Here is a 20,193-nt window from a genome sequence, read left to right on the forward strand (position 1 = left end):
GAATGTTTTAAATTTTATGCCCAGTGAAGGAAAAGCCATAAGTGATCATTTTTACTGTCACTTGGTAATCTTTCCTCCTACTTCTCTAATCCTGAATCAGATAGGAACATAATCAGCCTGGTGTGATTGTTTAGTGTTGGATCATCTCACACAGAAATAAGGATTCCTAAACACATTTTTACAAAACGTTTAACGCTTAAGTTTTTAAAGCTGCTGGGCTTTACTAAAAGCCTTTGAAAAAATAATTTCTGATCTACAGACTATATTTCAACTGTGGAAGGAATCCTTTAATGTGGATTTATCAATTATAAGACAGTTTTAGAAGAGAATCTCCAATTGGTGGTTCCCAGGTCAAACCCAGATCCTTTTCAAGTTCCTTCTCTTGCTCACCAGATTCACAAGAGAGAGGTGAGACAACAATAATTCATCCTGTCCCTGTAGCGTATCTATCTAACTGTTCCATCTTCTAGATATCGGAAGAGAAAGATGGATTAATTAATGAAATTGGATCAATAAAAGATTCAGAGTTATTCTTTGCTGTGTCTGATAACAGTAGAAAAAGCATGCAGGGACATTGTAAGTTTTCCCTTTCCTGCCAATATTATTTTGACAGTAAGCTATCTGAAAATGGAGACTTGACCCTCCCCAGCATAACTGCTGACTAAGGTACAATGCTAGTATGTATCTCAGAAGGTAAGCATTCTTTATGCTTTATTAAAATAGCAACACACACCAGTATACAGAATCCAACAAAAAGATGTCATATTTTTTCTGCCTACCTTGAAGATGTGTGCTTTGAGAATATGATGGCCCAATTCAATAGTCTGCTGCCTGTTGAGTTTTCCCTCTTGACGAGAAAACCAAAAGGCAAGCAAAGTATGACCGCTCCTGAATAAAAATAATGAGAGAGAGAAAGAGAGAGAGAACAATGGGAAAAGGAAGTCAAAACTCTTATGACATTTAACAGCCAGACCACTGAAGTGTTGATTTCAGTTACACAATTTATTTATAAGTAAAATACTGCTAGAGAAATTGAATTCAACTTAACTGAATAATATCAAACACTATTCTACTGAGTTTCATGAAAGAATCTTCTTGCTTTAGATTCAATAAAAACACTAACACACAGGCTAAGAGTCAAATTTATAACATGATAAATACATTTATCAGTATCAGCTTGGGGATGTGATTTTTATCATCATGTAGGGAAAGTATGTGATGAAATAATCTCCTATCTCCACTATAGTCTGGTTGGAATCAGTGCCCTATGCCTGTTAATTTTCTTTGAATTCTTGTTGAGTAAAATAATGATTTATGCATATGTACTTCATATTTAAATCCATAATCAAAAGCCTAATGGAGGTGATTAGAACTTACTACTAATGAGAAATATATATGGATTTATATTTCTTTTGAGTGGTTATACTTCAGTGGTACTTCTGTGTGTGGGGGGGGGAGGGCATGTGTATGCGCACGCCTTCAAGTCAGCATTAACTCCTGGCAACTGCCTGGACAACTCCCCGCAGGTTCCTTGGCAGCATGTTTGGAAGTGGCTTGCCATTGTCTTCTTCCTAAGACTGAAAGAGAGTGACTGACCTAAAGTCACCCAGCTGGTTTCATGCCTAAGGCAGGACTGCAATTCATGGTCTCCTGGTTTCTAGCCTGGTTCCTTAACCCCTACACCAAACTGGCTTTCTCTTTCTCAGGGGTATATTGAAGAGTTAATGATGAGAAAGGAGTAGGTAGCCTCCAGGAAGCAAACTGCCCCCACTCTCATGTTTATTTCACCAACCCACATAACACAGCCTAAACTTCACTGCTGGGATGTTGAGATGAACTTTCTTTTTAATTTACAGGAGTTCTGTCACTTTCCCCAACTATCCCAAATGACTGAAAAAATGGTAAAAATGTGATGTTATGGTTCAAGTGTATTTAGATAATGAATGATACTTATTATTCTTTGTTTGAAGATATCTGTTTTTCATATTACCCTAGCAATATGAAATCATATTGATATTGTAAACTTTTATGGCCCTACAAAAAATAATCCAGAAGCCTTTCATAAATGATTTTCATAATTATTTACTACATTTTTTGATAATTTAATTCTTGGTGGAGACCTAAATCATATTATGAACTTTCAGTTAGATAGATATTCTCTTCCAAAAAAAATGTATTTATAATCAAAATTGAATTTTGATTATAAAGAAATTTAAGAATTTAACTTGAAGGATAAATTCAAGAATTTAACTTGAAGGATATGAGGGTATATCATGCTATAAAAAGATATGCTTTTATTTCGTATGCTCACAGGACCTATTTTAGATTGGATTTTTTAACAATGTGTTCTTTACTTGATAAAGTTTCTTATTCAAAAATTAATCCTGTTATGATGATTTCATATAATGCTTCAATTATATTAACAGTTCATCTTAAAGAGTGTGTGTTAGTTAATGATAGACGGTATTTTAACACCTCTTTGATACAGATGATAATTTTTCTGATTATATTAAACAGCAAACACATTTTTTAAAAATCTCCATCAAAATGGATGGATTCTACTAGTTTACAAGTTGTATAGGATGCATATAAGGTTTTTATATGTGGGTATGTTATTACTTATGCCTCATGCAAAAAAATCAGAAATCGTATAAACTTATGGGAAATCTGGTTAAATAATGTTTATTGGCATATGCAAGGAATCTCACAGAGACTTATACTGCATTTATATTAGCTAAGTTACAGCTGGAGAATTTCTATGCTGATGAAGTTGCATTCTCTTGGAAGAGATTATTGGGAATCTGATGAAAAAGCAGGTAAATTATTAGCACATTGTTTAAAAATAAACAACAAATATAATTTTTGGAATATTAAGAAAAGAGGGATTGAGACTCACAGATATTAAATCCATTAATTTACATTTCTTTCAAGTTTAAAGCATTTGTACATACTTAGTGACTGGTGGATGAACAGCAAATGGGTAATTTTTTGAGTGAGATTGACATTTAACCATTATCACAGGACTGTGTGGATATCATGGAAACACCTTTAAAATTACAGAAGATATTAGACAGAATTCAGTTGATGAAAAATAGGAAAGCCTCCTGTTTGGATGGTTTTCCAGCTGAATTGTATAAATTTCTTATAGATTTATTGGCTCCAATATTGTTGGAGATTTGTAATGAATCATTTAAATCTGACAACTTGTCTTTATTTATTATTAGGTTTATATACTGTAATATTAATTTTAAAATCAGGCAAACATCCTAAATCTTGTGCAAGTTATAGACCCATTTCATTAATTAATGTAGATACTAAGATATTACCACTTTGTTGGTTCGGTGATTGCAGAGATACTTAAAATGTATAATTCACCCATCTCAGTGTGGATTGATAAAAAACAGAATATTTTTGATATTTTTGAGCATCAGATAATTCATGTTTAGTAATAGATATTTGAGATATAGCTCAAGATAGATTGGATTCTGCTATATTAATAACTTTGGAAGTTGAAAATGTTTTTGAAATGGTTCAGATTGATTTCCTAAAGTAAGGTATTATTTTCTGTTTTCTTTTATTAAATGGATTGTAATTTTTAATTTGCAAGAATAAGAAGAAATTATTTATCATTTAATTTCTGGACCAGTTTAGTTACAGCAGGGCACCCATCAAGGTTGTCCACTTTCTACATTGCTATTTAGTTTAATACTTGAATAATTGGCAATCATTGTTAGGCAATCCTGTTTATACCATTGGAATTACAATGGCAAATTATTTTTATATGCTGATGAAATCCTAGTAATTCTGAATAATTATTCCACATCACTGCCTAACGATATGGATGGTTCAATAATTTGGAAAATATTCAGGTTATATGATTGGGTAAAATCTAATTTAAATCCTTTAGAATCTGACATATTAATTGATTAATGTAAGATATTGAGTTTTATCATATGCACAGAATATATTAAACATTTAGGATTATAAAATATTTCCATATATGTAGAAATGAATATGTCAAATGTTGTAAGATTTCTATAGATGTTAACAGATGGACTAAAATTCCATTAAGCTGGTGGGGTAAGACTAATATTATTAAAATGAATATTACTCCTCAAATTATGTGTATTTTAAGAGATACCCCAATATTAATTCCAAATAGCTATTTCATTCAGATTGATAATCTCCTATAGAAACTTATATGGCAAGACAGGCCACCAAGGATTTCACTGGTAAAGTTGAGACTATCTATTGATAATGGAGGTTTCTTTACCAGATTTTCAACACTATCATTTGGCATTTACTTTATCATCTATATTTATGATATTTCAATTTCATAATTAATCAATTTGTTGGCTATTACTATTTTTGTATATTGTTTTCTCTATATTTCCTTATTTAAAATTGCAGTTTTCTTAAAAATACCATCTTTATATTTGATTGAGCAGATTCACATTAAAACAAACTGATTGATCTAGTTTGGCTTTGATGTCTTTCTCCAAAAGCCCAAAGAAAAGTCCCTTCAAGTCTCACCAGAAGCAAGCAGATGTTGTCACAGCCCATCTTTCACCTCTTCACAGCCCAAGAAACTGACTCCATACATAAAGTCAAGCAACTCTTTCAGTGACTGATCTCTTCTTTTTCAAATAGACCTACACTTTATGAGGGAATCAAGTTTGTCCTTCAAAATTACTCTTCACAGAGGAAATCTTGCCGTATTGGCCCAAGTGGTCCAGTAAAAGACTCAAAACTGTTTGGGATCTAATACTGTGTCATGATAAATAAAAAATGAGGAAGACAAATTTCCCTTTACAAAGTTGATATGATTTGACACATCTATAGAAAATAATGTTAGCTTTCAATGAGTGTACTTTTATAAATTGCAACTCAGAATTGCATTCGTTTTTTTTAAAGTGCTTTCTCTGATTGCAGAATTACATTAAATACTTACCTAGGATCACAGAGGAACTTGATCTTTTCTCCTTCTTCTCTCCAAATCAACCACTCTCGAAACGAAGGATGGACAAACATCCGGGTCATATCTCTGCGTTTGATAAGAAACATAGAAAGATTTTCCATTCTTTGCTGAAAGTCCTCCCATTCTAAGCTACCCTCAATGCTCCCAGCATTGATAGCCTGAAAAATATGCTCATCTGTCAAAGGATGTAGAGATGCCACTGCCACATTCAAAAGAGGCATTACCCGGTCAAAGGAAGACTGTGTTGGGAACTTCATATTGCACTGCAGTAGATATACTTCTGAAAGGGAGACAGGCACTACCTTATAACTGGAGCTTTTTAACACCAAATAGCCCTTCTCAATAAGATCAAATGTGAGCTTAAGGTATAGGTAGGATCCTTGACTCAGGGTTTTGAGATGAGAACTGAGTTTGCCAAAGGTTGTATTGTCCATTTTGCCATTAAGAGAGATGTTATTTTGTATCTCTGAGCTGCTGTGTATTCGGTGTAGTATATAGGCTTGGAGATCTTGATCTATAGCTTCATTTTCTTCCAGTCTGTCCAGGAATATCCTATGGAAGGGCAATAACTTTATTATTTCCTAAAGAAGAGAGAAAGAGAAAAAAAAGAATGAATACCAGAGGACTTGAAAAAGGCTTACATACACTATCTCACTGTATAAATACTAGCAATCTTTTACCTCCAAGTAGCATTACAAGCCATATGTACTGGGTTTCTTACGCTTGGACCAAATCAAACAGCACCACTGCTTTTCTTTACTTAAAATATTTTTATTATGTATTTGTATTGAAAATAGTGTACAGTCCCTGCTGTTAGGCTTACAATCTAAACGATATGAAACAGAACAAGGGGTGAGAGGGAAGAGGAAAAAGTACAATTTTAATTCCTAAAGGCTTATTAAATGCCCATGGATATGTTAAAATAACATTTTAAAAGTTCTAAAATCTATTTGAAAGTATAACCAAAGGTAAGTGATGATAATGTGAACATTTGCTACATATTCATTGCCAGTGCACTTTCCAGATGAAGGATATTGCCCTTGTGCTGGCTCAGAATTAACTGATAAGAATGAATGACAGGATAAATGTGCTTTAAACTAAACACAGATTCATACATTTGGTGGAGTTCTATATATGACAAGAATGGTTAAAGGCCTGATTTGGAATGGAAAGATAATAGTCAAGAGTAGAGATGCAAAATTTCTGAACGTTTTGCAGCTAGGAACCTTCCCCCAACTCTCTCTCCCCCCCACCAAATCCAGAAAGTTCAGTAAAATTTAAAATACTTTTCTAAAGCACTCTTTCTTTTATAGATTTAAAGATGCTATGATATTTCAGGGTCATTAAATGAGTGATTTTGTCATCACTGGATTAATAAGAATTCAATTATAATTTATATAGTGAAGAAAATATACTAATGTAGCAATATAGATCAATATAGTGAGTTAAGAATTCATACCATTTAGTAAAGAAATATATGTCCTTTCAGTTCCTTGGTATTGTTTTAGTCAATCTCAAAGGACATCTTACAGGTCCTGAGAAGGGAGCTCCTTCAACTTGAAAATCTGTGGACTTTTTTCTGTGTCTTCCAGAGCACGTAGGGCAATCAGATTTTGTTTGTTTAGTTTTTTTGTGCCTTTGAATCAGTCTTGAATCCTGTCCGCTAACTGAACAAAGCCCCGCAGCAAGATTTTCAGAAGTGGTTCGCCTTTGCTTTCTTCCTAGGGCTGAGAGAGAGTGACTGGCCCAAAGTCACCCAGCTGATCTCATGCCTAAATCAGGATTTGAACTCATGGTCTCCCAGTTTCAAACCTGCTGCCTTAACCACTACACCAAACTGGCTCTCAAGGACAATTCCTAAGCCATTCTCTTCAGGAATGGATTTCTATCCTTTCTACTGCAGTCAGTCTTTTGAGACCTAGTCAAACTAGCAAGAGAACAGGAACAGATCCACTATGCTCTAAACAACTACCAGGGACAGCACAAGTAAAAAAGACACATTAAGTTTCTCTTCTTGAAGGCAGAAATACATCTTATTTTTACAAGTCCTGATTGTCTTCACCTGAGGAACTGAAGCCACCTTGTGGAGAAATATTTTTCTGTTGCATGGTTTCAAGAGATCATTTTGAGGGAATACAGGATTGTAATACATATTATTTTAAACATTGTGTTCATCTTTCTAAAAAAGTTTGTAATCCAAAATTGTTTTATTTTTCCCAATTTCCCAGAATGTGAATAAACAAAAAATGAGGGGTGGGCAGACAAGACCCACTTTTTTCCTAGATCTTACCATCTCTAATCTGGAGAATTCCATTAAATTCTCATTTGTTTTTCCAGGATCTTGGCCAGAAGAAAAGATGCCAAAACTGTAGTTACGGTATAAAATCACATGTTTGAATTCCACAGTGTTTGAGAATTAGAGATAGTGCTACAAATTGTTTTAAGTTATGCAACACATTTTTATTTGGTGGGCCTTTTAAAAAAAACTTTAAGTGAATTCTGTCAATGTGTTTTATTAATATTAATAAAGTGTTGGATGTAACTGTCAGTTTCAGACTGCAGTGGTAGCTTTAGAAAAGGGATCAACAACGTGGCACGTCTGGGCAACAAGTGTCCATCACCTCACAAAATGTCACTTCCGAACATTAAATTGGAATTAAAATAAAAAATAATGCCCCAAATTTCTAGAGATTGCCAAATCTCAAACATTCTTATGAGAATTTAGTGTTTCTACATGTATTGAAAGCTATCGCAAGGAGAGGATCATCTACAAATTGTGAAAAGTATTAATTTTGCAACACTGCAGGCATATTTGGGGCGGGGGGTATACCCAGGGAATAAAAAACTTTCTAATAATGGTCTGCAAAATGTTTAAAAATGTTTTCAGTTGCAAAGACCTATCACAAGTCTTTTGGAAATATACCTGAAGCTCTATTCCAGTGTAACAAGCTTGAAACAGTCAAGCTCAAAACCTTTGTTCTGAAACATGACTGTTTTGAGCTCAAAACACTTCCAGAATGGTCAGGATATTCTGGCAATGTCAATACAAGTAGTCTTGAACTTGAAACAACAGTTTTGAGTTTAAAATGTTTCAGATTCCAAATGTTTTCCTCACTTTTAATTACTACTCCTGGTATTAAAGCTAAGTGCAGAGTACTATCTTTCTGCAAAAGAGAATTTCTCTCTTTAAACCTTATTTTTGGTTTATCTTTCTAGAACAATTATTACTGTCCTTTAAAAATCCTAAGAAATCCAGAATGTCAGGATAATACATTTTTTGGGATCAATATGCTTTTTCATCCTTTTTCTAATTAGCTCTTGGGAGTTATGCTTGCCTTATGAAATGGATGATTGTTATACCTAGTTTTGCGGGTGAAAGGGCAGTGCATTGTTATCCAGTTTACTGAGTGCTGGGGGGTCATTTTAAGAAAATTGGGAAGGGTTGTGAAGTAAAGGGCTACCTAGCCACCAGAAGGCTACAAAGGAAGGAGTTCAGTTGTAAATCTATGCATATTTACAGTACTTATGCACATAAGACTTTCTAAGCATCATGTACATATTTGACTGGAAGTGTGATCCATTCATCTCAACAACTCTTTCTTCTGAATATACGTTCCTAGTGTTTTTCCTGTAGATGCACGGTCCATTTTTTTTTTTTAATCAACCCTATGTTGATCCATTGGTTGTGACAGGAATTTACTGACTGGCTTGTCGCCTGAACCGGATGTTGTGGGCTGAGAGGGAGTGACTGGCCCAAAGTCACCCAGCCGGTTTTTCATGCCTAAGGCGGGACTAGAACTCACAATCTCCTGGTTTCTAGCTTGGTGCCTTAACTACTTTTTTTCTAAATATACATGTGTAAGGTTATTATACCTGAAGTTTCAAGTTGACAGCCATGAAAAAGACAGAGGTATGTGGATGAATAAAAAAAGAATCAAGATCTATCTTTCAAATTTGCAATTTTAAAATATGAAATATTAGGTGTTGATGTCAATCTTTAGGATTTAGCTCCTAAATCTCTAAATTCTAAGTGAGGTACATAAATGTATGCACACAGTAACTTACTGTCCAATGCACAGTTGACAATTTTCCCCTCATCCATGTTGACACAGAGAGTTGCAAGGGTGAGTGTCGTCCTGTACCAACTAGGATTCAGTGCAAAGAGGGATACACTTACGAGATGGGGGAACCAAGAAAGCCTGGTGTTTAAAGGCATGTGGATACCTCTGTCTTTTCAAAACTTCCTTGTACCCTTAAGGGAAAGAATCATCCCCTCAAGGAGTTCTCTTGTGTGTTTAGACATCAAGACTAGGCAGTTGAAGTCTTATCCTGTTATCTGGAGACGAGTGAATTCTGTACGGGAAGAAAGAGGCTGAAATTGAATCCAGGCAAGACAGAGTTGTTTGTCCATCAAGATACTCTGCTGGCTCTGATACTGTTTCTTGAGGGTTTGGCATGCCCAGAAGAGCAGGTCAGTGACTAGGGGGGAGGGGTGTCCTCCTCGACTCATAGTTACTGCTAGATGGACAGGAGAAGGCCATGGGCAGAAGGACCTTTATTGAGGCTTGGCTGGAGCACCAGTTATAGCCCTACCCAGAACAAGAGGATCTCACAACAGTCATTCATGCTGTCATCACTGACTGACCGCAAGGTGCTCTATATGGTCTGCCTTTAAAAACCACTTGGAAATTGCAGTTGGTACAAAATGCAATAGCTCGTATGCTAACTGGCACAAGATGCTATGAACATATTACATTTGTGCTGCAGGCCCTGTGTACCAATAGGGTTTCAGGTACCATATAAACTGCTAGTTTTAATTTATAAAATTCTATGTAACTTGGTTCCAAAGTATCTTCAAGGACTGTCTCATTCAATTACAATTGACCTGTCTGATATGAACATCATAATAAAATTCCCCACCACTGTGAAATCAGGCAGACTGAGGCCAAGAGGAGATATTTTTCTGTCTTATCTCTTGTGCTGTGGAACAGCCCTTCCCAGAAGTTTGACTTGCCTAACCCTATCTTCCAAAAGGAATTTAAAATGGAGCTCATCCAGAAGGCTTTTTAAAATAGCTATATAACTCCAGAGGAATTTTATATCCTGCTCCATAATCACTCAATCAGTGGCATATGTGCATTTACAACTCAGGTAATGAGGACTAGATCCTGGCAGAGCATCTAGTATTGCTCAGTTCCTTGAGAAGCAAAGCTGCCAATGCCTGTAACTGAGCCACACTTGCATCTGGTCTATTTAAGAGCAGCCACCAGCAGCCAGCCCTTTGTTGGGAACAATTCAACAAATCTAGTTGAGTGGAGGAACCCATGACATTGCCAGATAAATATGTGGAATTTGAGCATGTTTTGGGGCAAGCAGAAGCAGACAATGTGCCCCCACACAGACTGTATGAGTATGCCATAGATTTGGTCCTTGGTGCCCATATCCTAGCAGGGTTACTACATTCCCGATATGAACCAGAAACTGAGGCACCCTGTGGTTTCCTCAATAAAAATCTGAAACAGGGATTTATAAGGCCTTCAATCTCTCCTGCTGCAGTTCCTGTTTATTTGTTAAAAAGAAGTACGGGGAACTACTCTTATGTAATAACTACTGGGCTTTAAATTGAATCAGCATCTGCAACCGTTATCCTCTGCCACTAATTTTGGACTAGCTGGAGTGCCTATGCAATGCAGTAATCCATACAAAACTGGATCTCTGAGGAGTCTCTAATTTAGTGTGAATTTGTGGAGGTGATGAATTTAAGATGGCATTTCAGATCAAATATGGACACTATGAATACTTGTAATATGCCCACCATCTTCCAACACTTTATGAATAACATCCTCCATAGTATACTCAGGTGACAAATTGATTTGTGCAGAGAGGCACCAAGTTCATGAAGGACATGTGAGAGTCATTCTACAAAACATTTGTGAATATCATCTTTTTGTCAAGCTCGAGAAATGTCCTTTTGACTTAACAGAGATAGAATGTCTAGGATACTCAGTATCCACAGCTCGTATTGCCATGGAATCCAACAAGGTCCAAAGAGTTGGCTCTGCCAAGAAATAAGAAAGATATGCAAGGGTTCTTGGGATTTGCAAATTATAATAAACATATTATAAATTCATTCCCGAAGTCCAGGAAATGTGCTTGGGCATAGTGCTCATTCCCAAACTGCTGCCTGATTTGTTTCAGCAGGTCAACAGATTGTGGTGAACCTCTCTGGGGGGGTATCAAACACACATGATGAGGGGACTCTCCCTTCGTTCATACTCTAGCTTGTGAGACAAGGCATCAGCAAACTTGTAGCTACTGGGAATGTATGTAATCTTGAAGTCAAAGTAAAAGGAGAACAGTGAATTGGCCACTGATTCAGCTTCCTTGCTGTCTGCAGATGCTTCAGTTTGTGGTGGTCTTTCCTCATCTTGAAGAAATAGTGCCCCCCTTCCAACAAGTGTCACCTAGTCTCAAACACCACTTTGATGCAGACTTTGGATACTATCCCAGTTCTTTCCATCCATGACATGACATTGTCAGTCTCCACAACACACTGCTTCCTAAAGAAACTAAGAGCCAATGCTCAGTCTTTCAAACCCAACTCACACAAGCCAAGGAAGTGTACAGACGCTTCACTGACTATTGCTTTTTGGGGGTTTTCCCTTAGTGAATCCATCATCAACCCCATGGCTTTTCTTTTAAAGCTTCTGACAATCCTCAAGATCTATCTTGTGTTCCATTGATTTTTACTGGTTCCAATATCTCCTCCAAGCCATCACCATCAGTCTGCATCTCCAAGATTTCCAGTTCTGGTGCGGAGGGAACTGGAATATGAAGTGGACTGTATTCTGAACTGCCACTGTCAGAGATCTCCATTACTTGATTGGCTGGATGGGTAATGGTCCAGAAGATCACTTCTGGGAAGATGCAAATCAGATCCATGCACTGCACTTCATCCAGCAGTTTCACTGCCATTACCTGCAGAAGGCCGGGGGGATTTTGTTATGGACTCAGATTCCTCAGAGTCAGAACCAGAGATTGAGAGGCCTGTTCCATCAAGTTGTCAGCCTCAGGAATTGTCAGATATCATCACCTGGGGCTGATTCAACAGAAAATCAGTAGGAGCGGGTATGGAAAGAGTCAGGTGATGAAAAGTTCAAGGATGCCTTGGAAGCTTCAGAAAGCCAAGAAGATATGTTCTGCTCAGCAACTTGAGAAGCAAAGGTGTCAATTCCCATAACTGAGCCGTAACTGTATCTAGCTTATGTAAGAGAAGCCATCAACAGCTGACCCTTCACTGGGAATAACTCACCCATCTTGGATCTGTGTTCCTGCTTTGCTTCTTGACTCTCAGCCCTTTGACTGACTGACTAATGTCTTTGGTGTTAGACTCTTGCACTGTTGTAGACTATTTGCGTCTCTGAGCCCTTTGGACTGAACTCTAAGCCACTCAACTTAAATAAACCAATAAACCATTTGTAAATTGAGCAAGTGTTTATGAGCTCAGTCTGAAATAGGACAATATCATCTATACATTTAGTACTGGGCTCCAAAGTATAATAACTTTAAGCCAGCCCTTGTCAGTTAATGACAATAGTTGAGAGCCAGAGCAGGGTAGAGGTTAAAGTGTTGGACCAGGACTAGGGAAACCCAGGTTCAAGTCCATAGAACTTGAAGTGCAACTATGAGATAGTCTCTCTCATAACCCAATCTATCTCACAAGATTCTTCTTGTGGAAAAAAAGTGAGAGGGAGATGCCATGTATACCACTTTCACCTTCTGAAGAAAAGGTGGTATATAAATCTAACAAATAAATATAATAGATTTTTTTTCACGATCTTTGGGATTGAATGAGAAGACTAACAACATGTCCAAGAAAGGATTTTGTCTTAAAAATACCCCTGAAAACATTTACACTGCACCAAATGGTTCTTTTGACAAACAGTGTAATTTCAAGAGCAGTTTACAATGAAACACAAGGAGTAAAGGTTACAAATCCTACTACATGCACCCAATGGAATTTCAATGGAAAGCAGTCCCTACCCATGAACTGTAATAGTCATTTTTCACTGAAAGGTCACATTTCTGGTTTGAATCTCATATAAATCCATAAATGATCACATTAGATCTACCTTTGGTTTCAGACAATGGCAGCAGATGTCTATCTTCTGACTTTTTGTAAGATATCAATGGACAAAATTACACAGTTTCTCTTTTATGGTCAGAATCACAATGTTAGTAGTCATTTCTATGTCTTACATTCCTCCTGACCCAGGCACATACTTACCACGGAATTTAGCATAAATTCTCCCCTTCCACAAATAGATGCTCATCACAATAATGATCATATATGGTATAGCTTATATCTACCTGTAGACTTGTTCTAACTGTTACAATTAGCTTCAGCCAGGATGGAAATTTTCCAATCATTTTGCTGAGGAATGATACAATTGTATCCCCATAATCTGGTTTGTGAAATTCAGCTTCATTTAAGCCATCAATCAATATGATGAAATCTTCATTTGGGATCTTCCGTTCTAGAGTTTGTGAGAGAGAGGTAGGAGAAATATATGCAAAATAATTAATCATATGCTGTAAGCAATTATGCAATCATATATTATTATGTAATTAAATTCCTACCTTTATGAAGGTTTTCCAAGGGTTCTAGGACTCCTCTCCGGAAAGAAGCAAGAGGATCTTGGACACAGGATCGCAAGCTGAGCATGCTTTGCAGATGTGGTTCACGCAACAGTTGCTCTCTGTAGGCAACAAACTGGGGGGAACGGCAGAGCAAGGCTGCTACGTTGTGTACAAATTCTGGCACCAGACAGGTGTAGGCATTATCAGCTTGACAATAGTGATATGCAACAACCTAGAAAATGGAAGCAAACATCAGCTTCTCAGCACATACATATTAAATGAAAACAACATTTGTTTTGTTTCATTCAGTTCAATAAGAAGAGAGATGTCTGCCAAATATCTGGAATCTAAGAGGCAGAGGAACTGTGTAAAAAAAAATACTAAAGACCTAATGGTTCTCACAAACTCTAGGTTAGGATAGTGGCTGAGCCTCTTTGGTTTTTCAGTTTTTGGTTCTGTCTTCCAGTCAGCTGTATTCTTTTTCTTCTATATATGTTGTTTCTCTTAATTTTTTAAATTGTAAGCCACCCAGAGTTGCTGTGGAGTCAGGCCTTGAAATTGAATGAATGAATGAATGAATGAATGAATGAATGAATGAATAAATAAATAAATAAATAAATAAATAAATGTAATATCTGTCAACTGTCACAACACAAACACCAACAGTCTAACACGTTTGTTAGAAATGGTACTTGGTAAACCGTATAATAACATTATACTGCTTAATACTGTTTAGTTATTATACTGTTTAAACAGAGTGTTTTAGTTTTCTAAAAAATGAATGAATAAAATAGGCAAACATTTCAGGGGACATTAAATTCCTTGGGGGCCATCTTTGCCTCTACCCCTAAAACACAGGTACGCATTTATCCCTAAAGAGTACTTCAAAAGGTTGTCACCAAATTTTTATAAAAGAAAAAAAATGGGACTCTTTTTAAAATTAAATTAAATTAAATTAACCATTTGTTTTGTTCTGTGCACTGTTGTTCTATGCCTTTTTTCTATCAGCCTTCAATTATTAAAAACAGTATCTATTTTATTTTTAGAACAATCTATGAATTATGGTTTGCTGTAGCTGCATAAATTTAATATATTTCCCTTCCATAAATAACATTCCTGTCATCTAATGTAGAAATGGCTTGGTAATGGGGAACACGCTTGTGTTAGGTTGGCTCCTCTGCCCCCTGAAATTGGAATCCACAAGCCCTTTCCCTAAATCCCTACAGTTACAACCTCCCATAAACCTGGTGGGTATAGGTGTATGTTTGTAGGCAATCACCACCATATTTCACTCAGGAACAAATTTTCTTTCCATGCTTTACTCTGAAGGGAGAAAGCAGATGATCCTTCTGGTTTTTTTCTCCCATTTCTTTCTCCTTCTTTTCTCTAATGTCAGAGCTACAAGATATGTTAGGCAATTTCCCTGGCAAAATGAAAGTACTAATATAATGAGAAGTTACAGGCAGCTATTATGTATATGTATATAACAGTTAGGAACCAGTTTAACATTAAAGGGTCATTGGGGAAAGAAAATTGAAAATTGGGTCCCTGCCAGCAGCACGGCACCTGCACACACACAAGTAGAATAAAACAGTAGTAAGGGCATACAAAGAACAGCTCAGAATAATCACTAATAGAAAGTTAAAAACAGAATCCTAATTGCATTTAGTTTTGCATTTTCCTCAAATGACTAATTCTTTATTCCAGGGTTGAGTTGGTTGGTCCTCACCTGGCAGAAGCCAGCCAGGAGTGATTCCTTCCTCCCATGATGGAAGAATAAAAGGCAAAACAGAGCTTTCCCCCTCCCTTATTAAAAGTTCATTTGAGAGAAGGAAAACCTTTCTGCTCCTGATCGGTTGCTTGGAAATGGTTTTTTCCAGGCTTTGGTGGACTCTCCTATTATCTAGATTGGTTGATTGATTAACTCTTCCATATCTGACCCTCTGAAACTATTCCCCTTCACTACACCTCCCTAAATGAAAAGCTGGGAGAAAAAAGCAATGATGCGACTTGCATTGTGTTAGATATAATCTATTTTACATCTGAGCTAAACTATCTCAAACCACTGTTAACAACAGCTTATTATGCAATAATAGTGAGGGGAAAAACGATCAATTCCTGTTGAATCTTCAGCTCAATTTGGTTTCCTTCAGTTCTGGTCTTCAAATGGGTCTCTGGATAACATGTCTGTTATGGTACATCTTTCACTGAATATATTCTATAGTTCAGTCATATTCTTGCAGTGATAAGCTGCAATGGATGAACTTCTTGGGTTGGGCTTCTTGCAGTCAATTCAGTGCTGCAGGGTCTGTATTCTTTTTGAAGCTTCTCTTTGAATCAAGGTGGCTCCAATTCTCTTTCCAATGGATCCATTGTTAAAGTGAATGACTTGGAGCAGTAAGGTGCATGCAGCACTAGGCAGGTGTGTATTTGTACACTGATGGCTGCCTTCAACCACTCAAAGTGCACTCTACCCACCTTCTACACACAGAATGAATACAGATTTAAAAGTGCTAGACTTTACTTCTATAGTCTACACTATTGGTTCTGTACCCCAAAGCAGTGGTTCAGTTCTTTAGTAGTCCAGAGAAATGAACTCTGATTTTAATTGGATGTGTCTGGTATGAAACAACTGAGCAAGACAGCACCTCTGAAGCTTATTTGATGGAAGAAAGGCAGAGAGGGCAAAGTGATGAAAATGACTAAATGATGGGGACAATGTTGCCCTCTTCTGCTGAGTGGGGAATACAAGTCTTCCCAGCAAAAAAACTTTATAATGGCTCAATTTCTCCTGCTATTGGTGACGAAAATAGAATAATTTTGAGCAGTTAGGAGGATTGTGACATATATATATATGATGAGCTATGCCTTTAGGTAGAGGGGAGAAGAATTTGTGTGTATGTACTGTATGTGAGTGCATGTGCATTTATGTGAGGAATGTAACAGAAGGAAAGTTGTGTAAATATGAAGAAGTTGTGTCTGTGTCCATGTGTGTGAGAAGATTATTCCTGGTGGCTATCTATGTGTATATTAATATATGTGCTTTCAAAGACCTGGTCTGGCATCCTTCGGCTCTATATAATTGCTTAAGGTATATTAGCAACTTCTTTAATCACATTTGGTGCCATGCAGACATATTCAGATTTTGGTTCTTGAATACAGAATGAAAAGAAAACATTTAAATGAAATAACCTTGAGCAGAGTTAAATGAAATACCTGAGCAGCAAGTCTTCGCATAGCTTCTTCTTGGCGTCTACGCATTTCTGGAGTTCCAGGACAACTCCCACTGGCAATGGAGGAGTGAGCAGAGGATTGTTGGGTGAGGGGAAGCTCTCGATTTGCATCAACATCTGCAATGCAGATGAATAGGAATAGATGAGAGTTAATCTGTCTCTTAAGGATACAGTTTTGAATGGCATGCCTGTGGCTAAATTCAGTGAAGGGTGGTAGGGGAGAAAATCCTAAAGTTATTCAACATATATACAGAAACATGAATTACCACAAGGAATCATGTGAATTGTGAAAGGAGAGTTTGCTCTGGATTCCTCTTCCATGGCTCATATTCCACAGAAAAAGGTCTAGTCTCTTAAAAGTAACATAGTACTTAATAACTGAATTTTTTTTTTAAATACTACTTTTATCTTAGACAGCAAGAGAAAAGCAAAACATATTAATGTATTAAAGAAGCTTTCTAAACTGCATTTCAAAATAAAATTCTATTTAAAGCAATACAAAGAAAGAACCAATTCTCCTGATACAAGCCAAAAGCAAGAGTCAAATGTAGAAACAGAGGAGGCGGAGGATGCAAGTCAAAATGGTATTATATAAAATCAAGACAATGCTACAATGCTGACACAGCCTGCTATAACTGAAATAACACTTCTCCCCAAATCATTATTATCTGAAAGTTAATGTTGCCCATAATGTTCTGTAAACATTACCAAACTGTGATGGAATGGAATTATGAAGGCTCAGGGAGATAAGCGTGTTCTTAGTTCACCGGAGGAGCATGGGAAGTTCAAGAGGATGAGGCTGGCACCTCCCTGAGGAATTCACGGTGTTGTGGCTGGCTGGCTTGGGAGCTAGGTTTCAGTCTGGGGAGATTTCTGTCTAGAGATTGTAGCTAATAAACACAGTGGAACTGAATTTGCATCGTCTCTTGGAGTTCTTTGGGCTAGACCTGACACAAACCATTTTATAAAATTGTAGATTAAACAAACCAAATTGACTTACACTCTTGGCTATTTCATGTAACTTAAGAAGATTCTTAAGGCTTGAACTTTCCAAAGGAGAACTCCTTTGGAAAAGAGATTTCAAAAAAGGACAACTCTGCACTTGTGAGCAGCTACTATGAATTCCCTGTATCTATCCTCAGTGGATTAGGTTTGGCACCTACCTGTTTCAATTAAAAGGATGCCTTCTTTACAACCATACATAGCCATAAACAGACTGCTGCATGCAAACTTATTTGAATCTGGGTTGAAATATTCACTAGGAAGAAGCACCTTTGAATTTGAAGTTCATATAGTATAGAACTGGAAAATGAATAGTTCTAGTACAGAGGAATTTTTCGCACACCATATTCAAGTATTATTGTCCCAATTTTTTTGTACAAGAACACAATTTTTTCATATAATATGCAATTTATATTTCTCTTCACTTACGTTTTGGGGATGCATGGGGGCTGTCTGAAGCAATCTGCCTCATGCGTGTGCCGTGGCAGCTCAGTGCAACCAGTCTAGAGATGATTGCTGTCTTGCCAAAGCCAATATTTCCAACTATCACCACACCTCTGTTCACATTGGCATCAGTACTCTGCAACTGTACATCAATCTCCTGGAACACCCAATCCCGGCCAACAAATATGGACTCTGTGGTGATGCTAGGTACCTCGAAAAGCAGTGGTTTCAAAGAGATGTCAGGAGGTCTGTAAGGTGCAAAACGAACTGCAAAGGAATAAAGAATTCAGCATTCCATAACAGGTTACTAGCTACAGATGTACATTAATATACTCTCAGACATTAATATATTTTTCAAATGCCTGTTCCTAATGATCATCCTAGAGATCCTATGTGGTCACTGAAAGCTGACACTGACTTGATGGCACACAATCAATCAATTCCTAATGTAGGTTTTATTAACTTGTACTGCTGTTCTATTTAGATGTAGAAAAACCAGGAAACGAAAAAAGGCTAAAAATAATATATTTTAAAAATATTGTTGTGGTCCCTCTAGTTTCTTATTTCATCTTTTTTTTCAATCAAAGATTAAAAATGGGGATGTGGAAATTGCTCTGACATAATTTTGTAAATTCAATATATTGGCTGTAGTGTTTCATCTTCCAATAATTAGAGAAAATCTCTATAATATTGGAAATTATTATGCTAACTACTAAATGATGATACTTAATTTATAACACAGGAATACTCCAATACTAAAAGCTTGCACATAAATGAATTTGTTCTTTCAGCAGCTTTTTACTTATTTTAGTGTTTAATATGCAATTGTTCTTATATGAGTTTCAGTTTATTGAATCATCCAATACATTTCTTAAAAACAGCAGGAATTAATTGTGGGCACAATTCCAATCTTCTTTTAATTGATAGAAAATGTAAGGCATGGTCCTTCTTTGCATTGGTAGAAGTGAACTTATCATTCATTTCATTATTTGACAATCCACAACATTGTTTACTAATACCAAATGAAAGATTCTCATTTATCATTTAACTAAATATAAATGGTCAATGTTCTAAATAATACCAGCTTGTAACTTGACTCATGTTTATAACTGAAGCTGGGAAGAATATTGTTTTATCCTCCCAGACTCACCATTAGTAATTGAAAATGCATTAAGAAGAAATGCACTGGCACACTGAAGACACTGAATGGTCAAGTGATGAAATTAAATAAGGTCTTGCAAGCCACTCTATGTGCAGTTAGAAGCCATGTACAGATCAACTCACTCATTCCTTTTCATTCCAGTATACTTTCCCACATTATGGACAGATTATATTTCCATTATACTCTTAAAGGGGAAAGGAAAAGAAAGAGCAGACATTCAGGGAATGGGCTGACAGTAAAGATAAATCCCATAAAAATATCTGTACAATGATTTTAAATACTTGATCTTTCAAAAAGCATCTCACCAAAGATGGATATAAGATAGGTCCCCTTATCACATATCTATTTGTAAATTATTTCCATCTATTTTCAATGGTTTTTCCTGAGACTATGGTGGGCAGTTATGCTGAGACCTTGATCGGCTCCTGGAATAGAAGCCTTAGATAGAATTGTACCTGAGCAGCCACTCCCTGTTTACCGATCCAGGGGGGCTGCTTCATTTACTGAATTGGGCAAGTCCTATAGAAGTGACCAAGTCTTCATATTTCAGGGTTATCTGGGATGAGTTTGAGGTACTGAGGAAATGGACAGGATTCTCTGTGAAATCAGTCCTGCCACTTGCAGTTGGGATCCCTGACTTTCTTGCTGGGGAAAGCCTCCAAGGAAGTATTGGGGGGACTTCCAGTAGAGGCATGGTGAGTTAATAACGCCTCCATGGAGAACGGAGACAATGA

General features: G+C 36.7%; 1 protein-coding gene across 2 annotated transcripts in view; it reads right to left on the reverse strand.

The window, feature by feature from the left end:
* TANC2 (tetratricopeptide repeat, ankyrin repeat and coiled-coil containing 2) overlaps positions 1-20,193 on the reverse strand; it is a 352,683-nt gene that overhangs the window by 68,984 nt on the left and 263,506 nt on the right. For both annotated transcript variants that reach the window (XM_088141581.1, XM_088141538.1), the window contains exons 10-15: positions 18,283-18,564; positions 16,835-16,968; positions 13,619-13,850; positions 13,349-13,515; positions 4,952-5,559; positions 780-888 (exon numbers count right to left, since the gene is read on the reverse strand). In XM_088141581.1, coding sequence (XP_087997707.1) covers positions 780-888; positions 4,952-5,559; positions 13,349-13,515; positions 13,619-13,850; positions 16,835-16,968; positions 18,283-18,564 — 1,532 coding nt within the window. The remainder of the gene's footprint in view (positions 1-779; positions 889-4,951; positions 5,560-13,348; positions 13,516-13,618; positions 13,851-16,834; positions 16,969-18,282; positions 18,565-20,193) is intronic.

This window comes from Python bivittatus, unplaced genomic scaffold, assembly GCF_059951505.1.
Source record: "Python bivittatus isolate LINGU-HERP-01145 unplaced genomic scaffold, Pbiv_v1 ctg000000_np1212, whole genome shotgun sequence".
In the NCBI taxonomy this organism is placed as follows: domain Eukaryota; kingdom Metazoa; phylum Chordata; class Lepidosauria; order Squamata; family Pythonidae; genus Python; species Python bivittatus.